Below are 14498 nucleotides of genomic sequence, written 5' to 3'. Positions count from 1 at the left end.
TAAATGAATTAGTACCATCAATGAAATTCACCGTGAAAAATGACTGACGATGTCTAAAAGTTTTTAAATATAGTGTGTACGGAAAACCTAACCTATATCTAGGCCTACGTACTGCATTTTCATTCTGGTCTACCACAGGGAAGCAAGGAATACCCGCTATGATATTATGCAAATAAGTGAAGTATCTGCTTGTACGTTTGCCACCAACATAACTTAGGATTAACGTACAGTCATTAACGGATTACGTTCTACAATGTCAATGGAGACAGGTTAAATGTTTATACTTTTGTAAAGGTGTTCGTTTGGCGTGAAGAGGTTTGTGGTTAGTATATCTAAAGGCAAGAGAGACTGCTTGAACCTATTCAGTGTTTTCAAGGATACTCTTGGCATGATTTATTATCAATGCATCGTTTTAGATTATAACTTCTATAGAACTCGCTACTGTGTATTATAAGACGGGTGACAATGATGATAATATGCCGTAATATCTCATCACAAAGACAGACACAAAGGCTAACACCTAATGTTGTACTTTGTTCATCATACATTGATCGTCTCATGGGGAAACTCGTCATTCACGCTGCTCAAGTTATCAGAAAATGAACGACATTTGTCAGTATTTCGTTTGTTTGTTTGTATGGTGTTTTTACGTTGTATGGAACCAGTGTTTATTCAGCAACGGGACCAACGGCTTTACGTGGCTTCCGAACCACGTCGAGAGTGAACTTCTATCACCAGAAATACACATCTCTCACTCCTCAACGGAATGGCCGAGAATCGAACCCGCGACCACCAAGGTGGAACGCTAATACCATACCAACTACGCGTTTATAAAACCGAAAGTTAGAGTAAAGTTGTCTTTAATCGACGGCATGATCTACTAAACAGCAAAACCCCATTAGGCCTAATTCATTAGCACAGACTGACAATCATTAACCATAATGATTAACGTATGAGCAATGATACAGACATTTATTTGGAATGCCTCCCCTAGTACGGCATATCTTCTTTAATCGCGGAGAAAAATAAACCGTTTATGATACTTTTTCTTTAGAAACGCCAGTCATCCTGGTTACATTTATTTGGAATGCCTCTCCTAGTACGGCAATATATTCTTTACGCGGAGAAAAATAAAACACGTTTAGATACTTTTCTTTAAGATAACAGCCAGTCTTCCTGGTTACTGAATTGCTTAGAAATGTGGTTTAAACTAGCTACAATCGTCATGCCAAACTCAGTTGTCAAGAGGATAATAATAAGTGAAATTGGCAACTCTTATATACAATCAGCCCTTCAACCTTGAACCGGGATCAGTCTCTCTCCTCAACAGCAACAATAGACAAAGTAAGTTAACTGCCAAACTAAAAAATTGAAGTTACCACGAAGTACGACGTTGATATAGTTTAAATTACGGTTTGATCTTTGTTGTTGAAAGCGTTTTAGAATGGACACAGACATATCAGATTTTGTTTTCCGTTATATCCGGCTAAACCTAAGACTATAAGCTACAGGTTGTGTGTGTGGTAGATGTTGGAGAGACCAGGAAACAAACTGTCACATGTGAAAGTCTTTGTTTGAACGTTAGGCCTAGCGTACATTTACACACAAAGGGTGCACAAAGGTATACAACTGCCAAGAAGGCTCTTACGAAATCCAACCAGTTACCCGAGTACAGCATTCAGCCTTATTCCCTCAAAACAGTGTAATTGTACAATAGGTGTACTGAGAAATAACAAAAGAATATAGAGAATGCGAAACTAATGTCATTAACACCAGATTTAATTGAAAATGAAAGTGATTGAAATGCATCAGCTGTTATTTTCAGAGTCGTGTTTACATCGGTTAAAATGTTAGCGGAGTTACGGACTTCGCGTTTATACTGTATGTGTTCCTTAACGTTCAGTGACATTTTGACACTTACGATAAAACGAACTTTTATTATATTTTTAAGTGGAAATACTGAATTAAATTGTTTAGTTGATATTATATGAGTATAACTGTGTACTGGTGAGAGATTTCAAATTAAACCTGGCCAGTTTCATGTTTCTTGTGCAACTGTAGGGACATTTACAGCGTTTGGTGAATATTTATACAGGATAAGTTTGGACGATAATTAACCACTATCAGTATATATTGTTACTGTATTTAGTACGTTACGTTAGAGGTTTTATGTTGATATATAACACTAAACGATTTGTATGATCAGAAAACGCAATTTAGCAGTTATAAGAGGGAAGTAGCCTCGATTATTCCTTGTCTTTGAATACATATGTATATTCGGTGTTGAATAGCAGCTTTTTGGGTATGAACGTAAAAAAACAAAAAGAGTGAATACCATACAAAAAAAGGGTATAACTTAAAACAAAAAGATATGGAAGTAATGAAAATTTTGACAGTAATGCTGTAGAAGAAAAGAAGAAGAAGAGGATGCACTAATATATTTTATTACAATAAGGAAGGAACTAACAGAAAAAATTTATATTCCAGGACTAAGCAAAATGGTGAGAGCCTGGTACATGGACGACAGTCTGGAAGACCAGAGACTGGAACACCACCGCTCCCCTCCAGAATTCGTTAACCTGGAAAAGCTGGCGACTGATACTGGAGTCCTGTACTGGAAGGTAGGAGATGTCTTTATTTATTATTATTATTTTTTTTTTATTCGTGATAGTATGATCTTGTCTCTAGGTGTAGTTTTAATATTTTCTTTAGCTCTTCCCAGTAATAATAATAATAATAATAATAATAATAATAATAATAATAATAATAATAATAATACCCTCTGCCGTGGCAGAGTGGGTTAGGCCGTCAATTGACTGGTTATAAACAACATTGGGGCTGGTCAGTCGTTGGATGGGTGACCGCTCTCCTCGGCGTTGATTCCTTGGGAAAGGATCTTTACCATAATTTCCTCAGTCTACTCAGCTGTAAATGAGTTACGTAAATGAGTTCCTGATGGGGTAGGGTCCAGCTATGGGTTAAATAGCAAAACTCAGCAATGATGGAAAGAAATGAAGGATTAAACGACAACGACGTAAATGGAACCTCTGGCAACAGAGGAGCTTCGTCCCAGCAGCCAGTATTCAACCCAACTGAAGGGGAAGACGGTCAGGTACTTGGAGGTCGTCATCCAGCAACTGACCACCACAACGACAGTAACCAACAACCAGAGACTGGAGCTATAGTAGCAAACCAGAGGAAGAAATGGACAAGAGAAGAAAATAAGGAAATATGGAGATGCTATATCAGAAGCAACCCGACGGAGAGAGGACATAGAAGAAGGTTGGTCAACATCTGGAATAAGAGGAATAACACCCCCAAAACTGAGCAGAGGCTGGCAGACCAAGTAAGGAACATAAAGAAAAAGAACTGGCTCTCCCCAAGTTCCCAACAGAAAGAGAAGAACTGGCAAAGGGAAATGTCACACGACAACGAATTACACGAAGACGAACTGAGAGACGATGCCACAGAAGACGACAGGGATGGTGAGGTATCAAACAATGACATACGAAGAAACACTGACGAAGTAACAGGCAGGACGGAATGGGTAGAAAAGATCAGACAATGGATGTAGCAAGATACAGAGAGAACAAAGATCCCTTCCATGTAAGCCTACAACACCAAGAAATTAAGGGAGAAAACAAGTGAGGTCAATGGAATAAAGAGACTAATACACACCATCAATATCACAGAAACAAATAACTTGACATATGCAGGAGCAAGATTAGTAGCAGAACTGATGGGGATACGAACACCAACGCCACCAGCACAACCAACCCAACAGAAACCCTAATCCAGACTGTAAGGATTGTATCTGGGGACATCAGGATTGAGTTTGGAATACAAAAATGTGCCTTAGTCAACATCCAAAAGGGCAAAGTAACAAGGAGTGAAGGGATAAAGCTACCAGATGGGAACAACATCAAACACATAGATGAGATGGTATACAAATACCTGGGAATAATGGAAGAAGGGGATATAAAACATCAAGAGATGAATGACACGATCAGGAAAGAATATATGCAGAGACTCACGGCGATACTCAAGTCAAAACTCAACGCCGGAAATATGATAAAAGCCCTAAACACATTATGGAGGAGTTATGGAGTTCCATTTGACAACGTGTGTGTGTGTGTGTGTGTGTGTGTGTGTGAGAGAGAGAGAGAGGGTGTAAATTGCTGTATGGATAGTTAATGACTGAATTGGTTGTTGGTAGGTTCTGGGCTGTCTGCTGGTGCTGTTGATTGTTAGAGTTCTGTGTTTTGAGTGAGTTTTTCAGTCAGTCTTTGGTGAGAGCTGGTGATGGGTAGCAGTGTTGGAGGAGTCTATTGAAGGCATTGATAGTCAGCTGAGTTGTGTGTTTTTGTTGTTATTTGGTGTTAAGTTGGTGTTCTTGCTTAGAGTTGTTGTGCCTGTGCTGTTGTGATTTTTTGTGTTGTTTGTGCAGTGGTCTTTTGTTGTGTTTTGTTATTATATGTGAGGTTGTGTTCCTTGGTTGGTTGTTGGGTGTATGTTCCTTGGTTGGTTGCTGTGTTGTGATTGTGGTTGTGTTCCTTGATTGTTGTTGTGTTGTTGTTGTTGTTAGTTGTTGTTGTTGTAGTTTGTGTTGTGGTTGTGGTGTCGTGGTTCTTGGTTGTTGTTGTTGGTGTTGTTGTTGTTGGTCCCAGTGACCTTAACCAGCGGACAGCACAGGATAGCCTGGAATATCTGGAGTTGGTAAGTAGTACATGTGTTTTGAGTTGGTTTTTTTTGTTTTTGTATAGGTGTAGGTCAATTGTCTTGCGTGTATTTTGTTGTGTAAAGAAGAAAGTGTCACTGAGGGTGAGTTGGGCAGCTGGAGCGATTAGGTTTCTGTGGGGGGGATTTGCCCGCTTGTTTTTTTAAGCTTGTGATCCCGCCACAACACATGCAGTGGCAGTAATCAGATACAGCACAGAAATAGTGGAATGGACGAAGGCAGAACTTCGCAGCATAGACCAGAAAACGAGGAAACATATGACAATACACAAAGCACTACACCCAAGAGCAAATACGGACAGACTATACATAACACGAAAGGAAGGAGGGAGGGGACTACTGAGCATAGAGGACTGCGTCAACATCGAGAACAGAGCACTGGGGCAATATATGAAGACCAGTGAAGACGAGTGGCTCAAGATTGCATGGGAAGAAGGACTGATAAAAGTAGACGAAGACCCAGAAATATACTGAGACAGGAGAAAGACAAGCAGCGATGACACATGTAAATGGCTACTGAGGGGAGAGCTCAAGAGGGAAACTGAAGGAATGATAACAGCGGCACAAGATCAGGCCCTAAGAACCAGATATGTCCAAAGAACGATAGATGGAAATAACATCTCACCCATATGTAGGAAGTGCAATACGAAAAATGAAACCATAAACCACATAGCAAGCGAATGTCCGGCACTTGCACAGAACCAGTACAAAAAGAGGCATGATTCAGTAGCAAAAGCCCTTCAATGGAGCCTGTGCAAGAAACACCAGCTACCTTGCAGTAATAAGCGGTACGAACACCAACCTGAAGGAGTGATAGAAAACGATCAGGCAAAGATCACCTGGGACTATGGTATCAGAACAGATAGTGATGAGTGCAAATAGACCAGACGTGACGTTGATTGACAAAATCAAGAAGAAAGTATCACTCAATGATGTCGCAATACCATGGGACACCAGAGTTGAAGAGAAAGAAAGGGAAAAAACGGATAAGTATCAAGACCTGAAAATCGAAATAAGAAGGATATGGGATATGCCAGTGGAAATCGTACCCATAATCATAGGAGCACTAGGCACGATCCCAAGATCCCTGAAAAGGAATCTAGAAAAACTAGAGGCTGAAGCAGCTGCAGGACTCATGCAGAAGAGTGTGATCCTAGAAACGGCGCACATAGTAAGAAAAGTGATGGACTCCTAAGGAGGCAGGATGCAACCCGGAACCCCACACTATAAATACCACCCTGTCGAATTAGAGGACTGTGATAGAGAAAAAAATAAATTACAACTAAACTCATAAATTTTTAATCTTGTAAAAGCATTAGATGTTTTAAAATTGAAGTAGTCCAGGCCAAAAAAACTCATAATATATATCACTGTGTATATGTGTATATACAGTGTGTGTATATATGTGTGTATAGCTTAAAATGGCTATAAAAAAACAAATTACAACAAAACCCCTTGAGAGAGAGAGAGAGAGAGAGAGAGAGAGAGAGAGAGAGAGAGAGAGAGAGAGAGAGAGAGAGAATATGTTAGGTTACGCGTAGGCCACCGCCATCTTGAATTCAAGATGGCGGTGGTTAGGTCTATGTTTTTAAAACGTCTCATTCCCCCGTTCGTTTTACAGCTGAATCCAGAGAAGTACGATTCGGACGGAACTCTGGACAAGATCAAAACTGACAGAGGATATACCTACACCGATCTCATCAACGTCTGTCCTGAGAAACTGCCCAATTACGAGGAAAAGGTTAGATTATTTTGATAGCATTTGGTAAGGGGATTAATTTATCGTAAAACTCCCCACTCTTCCTTATTTCTCTATTTTTAGGATATGCATTTTTTTCTCTCTGCGTGGAAAGATTTTCCATGGTCACAAAAGAGAGAAATAGCTACCATACATTCTACAATCTACCACTCGCTAAGTCTTTGAAAAGGTTTCTTTATTAAGACTTCAACGTATTTTCTATTATTCTACGTTCTGCAACAGGTGAAAATATAGATATATTAATTCACTAAAAGATATTAATTCACTAAATGCACGGGTAAGACGACTTAAGTTTATGTTCAAAATTGGAACGATTTCTAGTCCAAGGCTGATAACTGTAGACATTCTCTCTCTCTCTCTCTCTCTCTCTTCTCTCTCTCTCTCTCTCTCTCTCTCTCTCTCTCAAGGGGTTTTGTTGATAACACATAAAAGAGTAATGTTAGTTTTTTGTGCTTAATTTTATGTTTATTTAACGTTGGAACTATCTTAAGTCCTCGGATGTAGACACTTCTCTCTCTCTCTCTCTCTCTCTCTCTCTCTCTCTCTCTCTCTCTCTCTCCCTAGATGCTGACCCCTTGACGTGGGTAGGGGGCTTAAGGACCAGCAGCTGGGCTCTGATGCCTGGTGGGATTGCTCTCTCACTGGTCCTTGGGGCCCAGTTGCTGATCCCACTAAATTAGTCAGAACTTTGCCTTCTTTCTGCAATTTTTTCATTCTTACTACATCCTTCTCCTTCATGTAATATTTCTTACTAGCATTTCGGTTTAATTATGTGGAATTTTCCACTTTAATTTTACTGCTTAGGTGAGTCTGAGGAGGGATCGTGTTCTTGAATTGGTTTGCATTCGAAGCTAATTGTGGGAGTTGTGGTGGTTGAGTCGCCACCTAATATGGTTTGGACCCAAGAGGTAGTGATGGGTCCCCTCCCATTGCTACCTTGAGGGCGGAACCATCTCCAAACATCAGCCCATCGGAATCCAGGGGGGGCTGGTGTTTGGGATGGGACTCCTGGCTTTTGTCCAGAAGCCCACCAATACATTTGGAGTGGGGAGTCGGTCCTCATTAGTGGGGGCAGAACTCCCAGCAGGCGGATAGGCTTATACCTGGGCCACTGCAAGCGTATTGGTGCTTTCCCGTAAGGGTAGGGTATGGGGTGGACCATTGGGAGTCGACTCTCACTTGTGCCATTGGTGGAGAATTTGAATACCTGACTGACCCACGATACCTTCTTGACATAACCAAGCAGTCTACAAGTATACTGAAACTATGGATATCGACCGATGTTTGCCCTCCCCTGGATCAGACGACTTGACGGCACTGGCGACAACTTCAGGCATATGAGCTTTGCTATCACACGGAACCATGCACCGCGACACCAGGGTGCTATTAAAACTGGTTGGATGGTGTATTTGGATTGAATAATAGAGTACTTTATTGCACTAATGTAAGCCTGTCGTTGGACTACGAGTGCTTGCACAGTGTTGCAAAACAGTTTGGTAAGGTGGAGAGGATTAAAATGCTTCTAGAAAAAGACCAGCAGTCTTTTTCTGCCTACATCAGATTTTCCTCTCCCCAAGAAGCTAGTGAGGCGCAACTGCAATTAAATGGCCACATTCTAAATAACTCTGTTCTAAGCACCAAGGTGTTTTCAGTGAGGAATTTGAACGATGAGCCATTTGATTTTGTTCCTAAGGACGAAGAATGTGGACCAGCAACATATACCAGGACGCTTCCTCCCCCTATATGACATGTTGCCAGTTATAGGGAGGGAAAGGAAAATTTCATTAAAGCTGCTGAATGTATTGAGAACAAAGTGGGTTCTATTCTTATCGGTAATCTGAAACGATATGGAAAGAACTTGCTCATAAAAGCAGGCAATGAGACGCAAGCTGTTTTATTATCAAAGTTCAAACCCTCTTAAAGTGGAAATATTGAGGCTATCACATCACACAGATTCTTTAACACGCTGAAAGGGGTAGTTTTATTCCCTCGAGACTTGCATGTTTTTAATGAGGCGGAGATTCTCCTTAGGTGGCACCCTCCTTGTGTATTTCATGTTAAAAATTGGAGGGGATGCAGCTATGCTTTTAACCTTCTCCTCCAATTACTTGCCTGATACCATCAATGTTGGCCATGAGAGGATGCAAGTCAAAAAATATAAAAGAAACCCTAAACAATGTCGCAAATGCTTTGAATATGGCCACATTCAAGACTCGTGTGGAAATAATAAGTGATGTTCTGTGTGCTCTGCTGAGCATGACAATTTGGACAAGTGTGAAGCAGCCCGTTATTGTTTCCAGTGCAAGGGTGATCACTCTCCAAACACTAGGACTTGCCTCGGGTACAGGTTTGAGCAAGACGTGTTGGCAGTGGCTGATAATGAACATCTCACATCAGTGCAGCAAAGCGTGTGGGTAATGGGGGCTAACAAGAGTGCCAACTCTACCTATGCTTCTGTAATAGTTGATGAAGAGTTCTAGCAATGAGAGGCCACCAGTAATTGAATCTAACAGTAAGCATCGGAAACCTGTTTCTCCTTGCAATGGAAATAATCAGAAACTTGGGTCAGCACGCATTATGAAGCCCAATACTAAAAATTGTTATTCCAAAAGCATGGACAATTTATCTTCTCAAGCTGACACAAATGTAACGGTTGCACATTCAGCCCCTAAGCAAAGTTTGGAAATGGGCACAAATAATGATTTCACCAAGAAGCAACCAAAGGAGTGTCCAAACTAGAGAGATCTAGCTCGGATCCATCAATTATCACAGTCACTAAGAAACCTTATAAGACCACCCACAGTTGCATCCACCAGGAAGCGTATAAGAAACGCGTCCCCGAATAATGAAAGTTTTATCATCAAAACTTCAAATGGGTACAGTGTTCTGGAAGAGATCTCTCCGCCAAGGAAGATAGTTCCGAAAGCAGATCCAGTTCAAAGACATGCGAGTTCTCATCAGTCTTGCTGCCCAAGACTAATAGCAGTAGTGATACACATAATCACAGTAAAAATCCTGAGCATCAGCCTCGAATTCAGAAAGCTGTTTGTCAGCCAAGAATCCTAATCTCTGATAAAGATGAAAAGGGATCAAGAAAACAATCTCTTATTATGGAGAATTTTCCTCTCCACCCTGGGATCAGAACTTCCCCTCCAAAGAGTGGGAAGTAGTACATTACCACCTTAACATTCAAGTTCGATGTCCTTCAGTGAACTGTAACGGGTCTCAGAGCCCGGACAGAAGACTTTAAAGTTTTAATGCATGAATTCAATCCAGGGATTGTATGCCTGCAGGAGACTATGTTAGGTAACTCTCCTTTATAATCCTGGACTTGATTATGCTATTTTTAACTCTTTTCCCCCAATTGGTGATCGTGCCCATGGAGGTGCTGCAATTATTGTTAATAAATCTCTGCAGCACTCCACAATACAATTAAATACAACTCTACAAGCTGTTGCTGTCTCAGTCATATTAGACAAAAGGATAACGGTTTGTTCATTATACCTCCCACCGGACCTTTCTTTTAACATTGGAGATATTCAGTCCTTGATTAACCAACTTCCCACTCCTTTTCTCTTATTAGATTTTAATGACCCACAACCCCTTTGGGGAAGTCGGTGTTTAGACAGCAAAGGGAAAATAATCGAGGACCTTATTGACATGAATGATGTCGCCCTATATAATAATGGGTCAATGACCTTCCACAGCATTCATAATAATCATCTCTCTGCACTGGACCTTAGTATTTCCTCAACAAATATCCACCTTGACTTTAACTGGTCTGTTAATGAAGATTTGAATGGAAGTGATCATTACCAGATCCATCTGAAAATATGTTGTAAATGCTCCATCTGAAACATTACCTAAGTGGAGGTAGAGGATGCTGACTGGGACAAGTTAGTAAGGAGTCAATCTTAGATAGAGGGAGTTCGAGTCATTTCATTCTCACCTGGATGCCTATGCTACTTCATTGAAGCACTCTGAAGAGTCTGAGGGCTCGATTCCCAAGACAAAAGGTAACCTCGTAGACCTGCAGTTCCCTGGTGGAATAAGACGTGGTATTCTGAGGAAAGTCACTAGGAAGTGCTACCGACGATACAAAACTAGTGGCTCCCCTCAGTCTAAATTAATCTATAATCGTGCGTTAGCAGCAGCGGCGCTTTTACAAGAAAGCCAAAAGAGAAAGTTGGCTTTACTATATCAATGGAATCAATTCCAAAACTCCATTGAGAGTGGTGTGGCGCAAAATCGGGAAACTAAGTGGAAAATTTGTTGCGTCACCATTACCCTCATTAAAGGTCAATAACACTCTGATCACAGAGCCCACTGAAGTTGCCAATGAGCTGGGAAAACACCTTTCTCAAATTTCCAGCCCTGACAATTATTCTATAGAATTTCAAAGAATTCGGAATGCCGAATGACTCTGAAATTTGAATCTGGAAAATCTGAACCATACAATCACAAATTTTCTTGAAGAGAATTTCGGGAGGCCCTCTCTTCAACTGAACCAACAGCTCTAGGGGGTGATTCAGTTTTATATGAAATGCTTAAACACCTCCCAGATGATGCCAAAAAGTATCTACTCAAGATTATAAACCAAATATGGGAAACTGGAATTTTGAATTTTACCCAAGGACTGGAAAATATCCATAATTGTTCCCATAAAAAAGCCTAATAAAGACGCTTCCCAAGCCACCAGCTATAGACCAATAGCTCTTACCAGCTGTGTGTGTAAGCTGATGGAAAAAATGATAAACACCAGATTAGTTTGGCACCTGGAAACAAAAGGACTAATATCTCCATTTCAATTTGGTTTCAGGAAAAATCGTTCCACCCTTGATCCCTTGCTGAGGCTGACCAATCAAATCCAGCAAGGATTTGCCAAACGATGTCAGACTATCGGCGTATTTTTCGACCTTGAGAAAGCATATGACACCACTTGGAGAATTGGCATCATAAAACAATTGCACAAGATGGGCATGTGTGGAAGAATGATTAAATTGTATATTCCTTTTTAACAGAGAGGTTTTTTAAAAGCTAGAGTGGGCAACACTCTCTCCCAACTTTTGTGCAGGAGGAGGTGTTTCCACAAGGAAGCGTTTTAAGTGTAACACTTTTTTCAGTGGCTATAAACAGTATAGTCCAACAAATATCATCACCTGTTAAATGCTCACTTTTTGTTGATGACCTTGCAATATACTGCACAGGATATGATGCCTTGTCAGTATGTAAACATCTGCAAAGGTCTGTTAATGCCATTACAAAGTGGGCTGATGAGAATGGTTTTAAATTCTCCTCCTATAAAAACAGTTTCTGTAAGATTTACTAGGTGCCAACGTGTGGAAGAGTTCCCACACTCAGTTTAAAAGGATCTATCATTCCTTATGAAAATGAAGTGAAATTTTTGGGAATGACCATTGACCAGAAATTGACATGGGCCAGCCACATAAACGCCTTAAAGATTAAGGTTAAACAATCTCTGAATATTTAAAGGTTGTTTCTGGATTTAGTTGGGGGCTGATAAAAAATCCCTGCTGAGACTATATGACTCGTTGTGTAGATCCAAGCTAGACTATGGCTGTCAGATTTGTTTCTCAGCTTGTCAAACCAGACTGAAGGAACTAGACGTTGTACACAATTATGGAGGGGCTGAGAATATGCTCAGGGCTTTTCGAACTTCGGCCTGTTGAAAGCATATATGTTGATACTAACCAACTTCCCCGTTGATCTGAGAAGGCAAGAACTAGGATTAAGGTACATGACTAGAATTAAAAGTGTCCCAAAAATCCCTCCTTCCAGGTACTGAGGGAAACAGACTCACGGGTCTTTTCTGGTATAAGAGCCTCTAAGACCATTCCAAGTTAAGACTAAATGAAGATGTTAGGGGTTAATCATCTTAAATCCCAGAAAGTCATGAAAGTAAAATAAAACATCCTGTGTATCCTCCATGGCTTATTCCAGAAGCATCCGTGTGCAAAAAAGCATTTAACAAAAAAGACTGTCCTGAGGAAGAGATTAGGGGAAAATTCTTGGAGCACGAAACTGTCCATACTAATGTGACAAAAATATATACGGATGGATCAAAGTAGAGTAGTGGTGTTGGCTGTGCAGTAATCCTTGGTGATACAGCATATACAGCTAAACTACCTGACTTTGCATCCATATTCACAGCAGAATTAACAGCCATAGTCTCTGCCCTGGATATAGTTGTTCAAAGTAGCGACACTAATTTTGTCATTTACTCTGATTCCAAAAGCACTTTAGAAGCTATTGAAAAATTCAATAGCTTCCATCCGTTAGTTCAAAAAGTTCAGGAATCGCTCCTCCATTTGCATTATTTACGTAAATCTGTCTCTTTCTGTTGGGTCCCTTCACATGTGGGGATTTGCGAAAACGAGATGGCAGATAGTGAAGCGAAAGCTGCTAGTGTCTCATCAGAGACAGCCTTTAGTAAAGTGCCTCATACAGATCTAAAAGGTCCTTTTAGGTCTTATATTTTAAGCAAATGGCAAGAAAGATGGACTTCTCATCTTGCCAATAATAGAAAGTATAGAAACATTAGAAATAATATATTGCCAGATGGACTTCTCATCTTGCCAATAATAGAAAGTACAGAAATATTAGAAATGATATTGCCGTGGCCTTCGTCTTTCCAGTCTGATATGCGAACAGAAATAGTTTTAAGCAGACTGAGGATTGGGCACACTTATTTGACCCATCAGTTTATTTTAGAAGGGGGCAGCTCCCTGAGTGTGCTTGCGGTGGCGAGATGCTAACAGTGGAGCACATTCTGGTTGCTTGCCCCAGATATTTTAACCAGAGAGAGAGATATCTTAGGGGTAAATCCCTTTGTGATATTTTGGGAGATGAAGCAGATATTTCTGCTCTCATCTCCTTTTTAAAGTCTATAAATATTTTTGATATTTAATAATTTTTTATCTATCACATCATAGATATATATATGTATTTATTAAGCATTTTCTTCATTCATGTCTTCATTAATTCATTCATTTCTCATATGGTAATTTATATATGAACCATTTTCTTCATACACTTTTTAACTCATTCATAATGTAATTTATTTAATCTCCATTACGGCGCTGAATTGGCTTCTTTGGCCCCAGTTGCCTAGGCGTTTTTGCCCTAAAACTCATACATCCATCCATCCATTTCCTCCTCTCTCTCTCTCTCTCTCGTTCGTCTCTCTCTTCTCTCTATTCTCTCTCCATTGAGAAACGCCAAGTTTTTAACCTTAAATAATGTTAATTATTGCATTTGCTTTCTTTCCACAGCTCAAGAACTTCTTCGAAGAACACCTCCACACGGACGAAGAGATCAGGTTCGTCCTGGAAGGTTCCGGCTATTTCGACGTCCGAGACGGATCTGACCAATGGATTAGAATCGAGGTCGTTCCAGGAGACCTTTTGGTGCTTCCAGCTGGGATCTACCACCGCTTCACTTTGGATGCGAAGGTAAACTTGTTCAGTTCTGGAAGGGCGAATAGGGCCAGTCCGTATTTGATGCCGGTATAGGTCTACATCCAATTTACTAGAGGTTCTGATAAGTTTTTTAAGAATGTTGCATAACATTCCTGTATTTTAAGGCCCCTGGAGACTGTTTTTTCCCCAATGAATTAAACATGAACCCAAATAATTTCTCTCTCTCCACAGAACTACATAAAGGCCATGAGACTATTCGTAGGGGAGCCAATATGGACGCCATACAATCGCCCAGCGGACGAGATGGAGGCTCGTAAACAGTACATCGTCCAGCAGAAAAATCACTTCAAGTGAATGAAATCTTAGCTGATGTTACTTTTAAGAGACTTCTGATTAAAGTTAATAAAAACACCTGTCTTTCATTCGATCTATGTATAGGCCTATTTCCGTGCAATTGCGTGTTAAAATTGTGTTTCCTTCGTGTGGGATGAGTGAATGTACAAAGACAAAATTTAGGCAAAATGCCCAGCGATGGGACCTACGAGGTCCTTCAACGATGAAAG

The 14498-nt window shown here is 40.4% G+C and overlaps 1 protein-coding gene across 1 annotated transcript; it reads left to right on the top strand.

The window, feature by feature from the left end:
- Positions 1–1190: 1190 nt before the first annotated feature.
- LOC135205285 (uncharacterized) lies at positions 1191–14346 on the top strand. The gene is made up of 5 exons (XM_064235673.1): positions 1191–1344; positions 2488–2621; positions 6359–6478; positions 13789–13968; positions 14167–14346. Exons 2-5 carry the CDS (start codon positions 2499–2501, stop codon positions 14287–14289), a joined length of 546 nt encoding a protein of 181 aa, XP_064091743.1. The 5' UTR covers positions 1191–1344; positions 2488–2498; the 3' UTR covers positions 14290–14346.
- The last annotated feature ends 152 nt before the right edge of the window (positions 14347–14498 follow it).

The sequence above is a fragment of the Macrobrachium nipponense genome, chromosome 49 (genome assembly GCF_015104395.2).
Source record: "Macrobrachium nipponense isolate FS-2020 chromosome 49, ASM1510439v2, whole genome shotgun sequence".
Classification (NCBI taxonomy): Eukaryota; Metazoa; Arthropoda; class Malacostraca; order Decapoda; family Palaemonidae; genus Macrobrachium; species Macrobrachium nipponense.
This window is presented reverse-complemented; position numbering and strand designations above follow the sequence as displayed.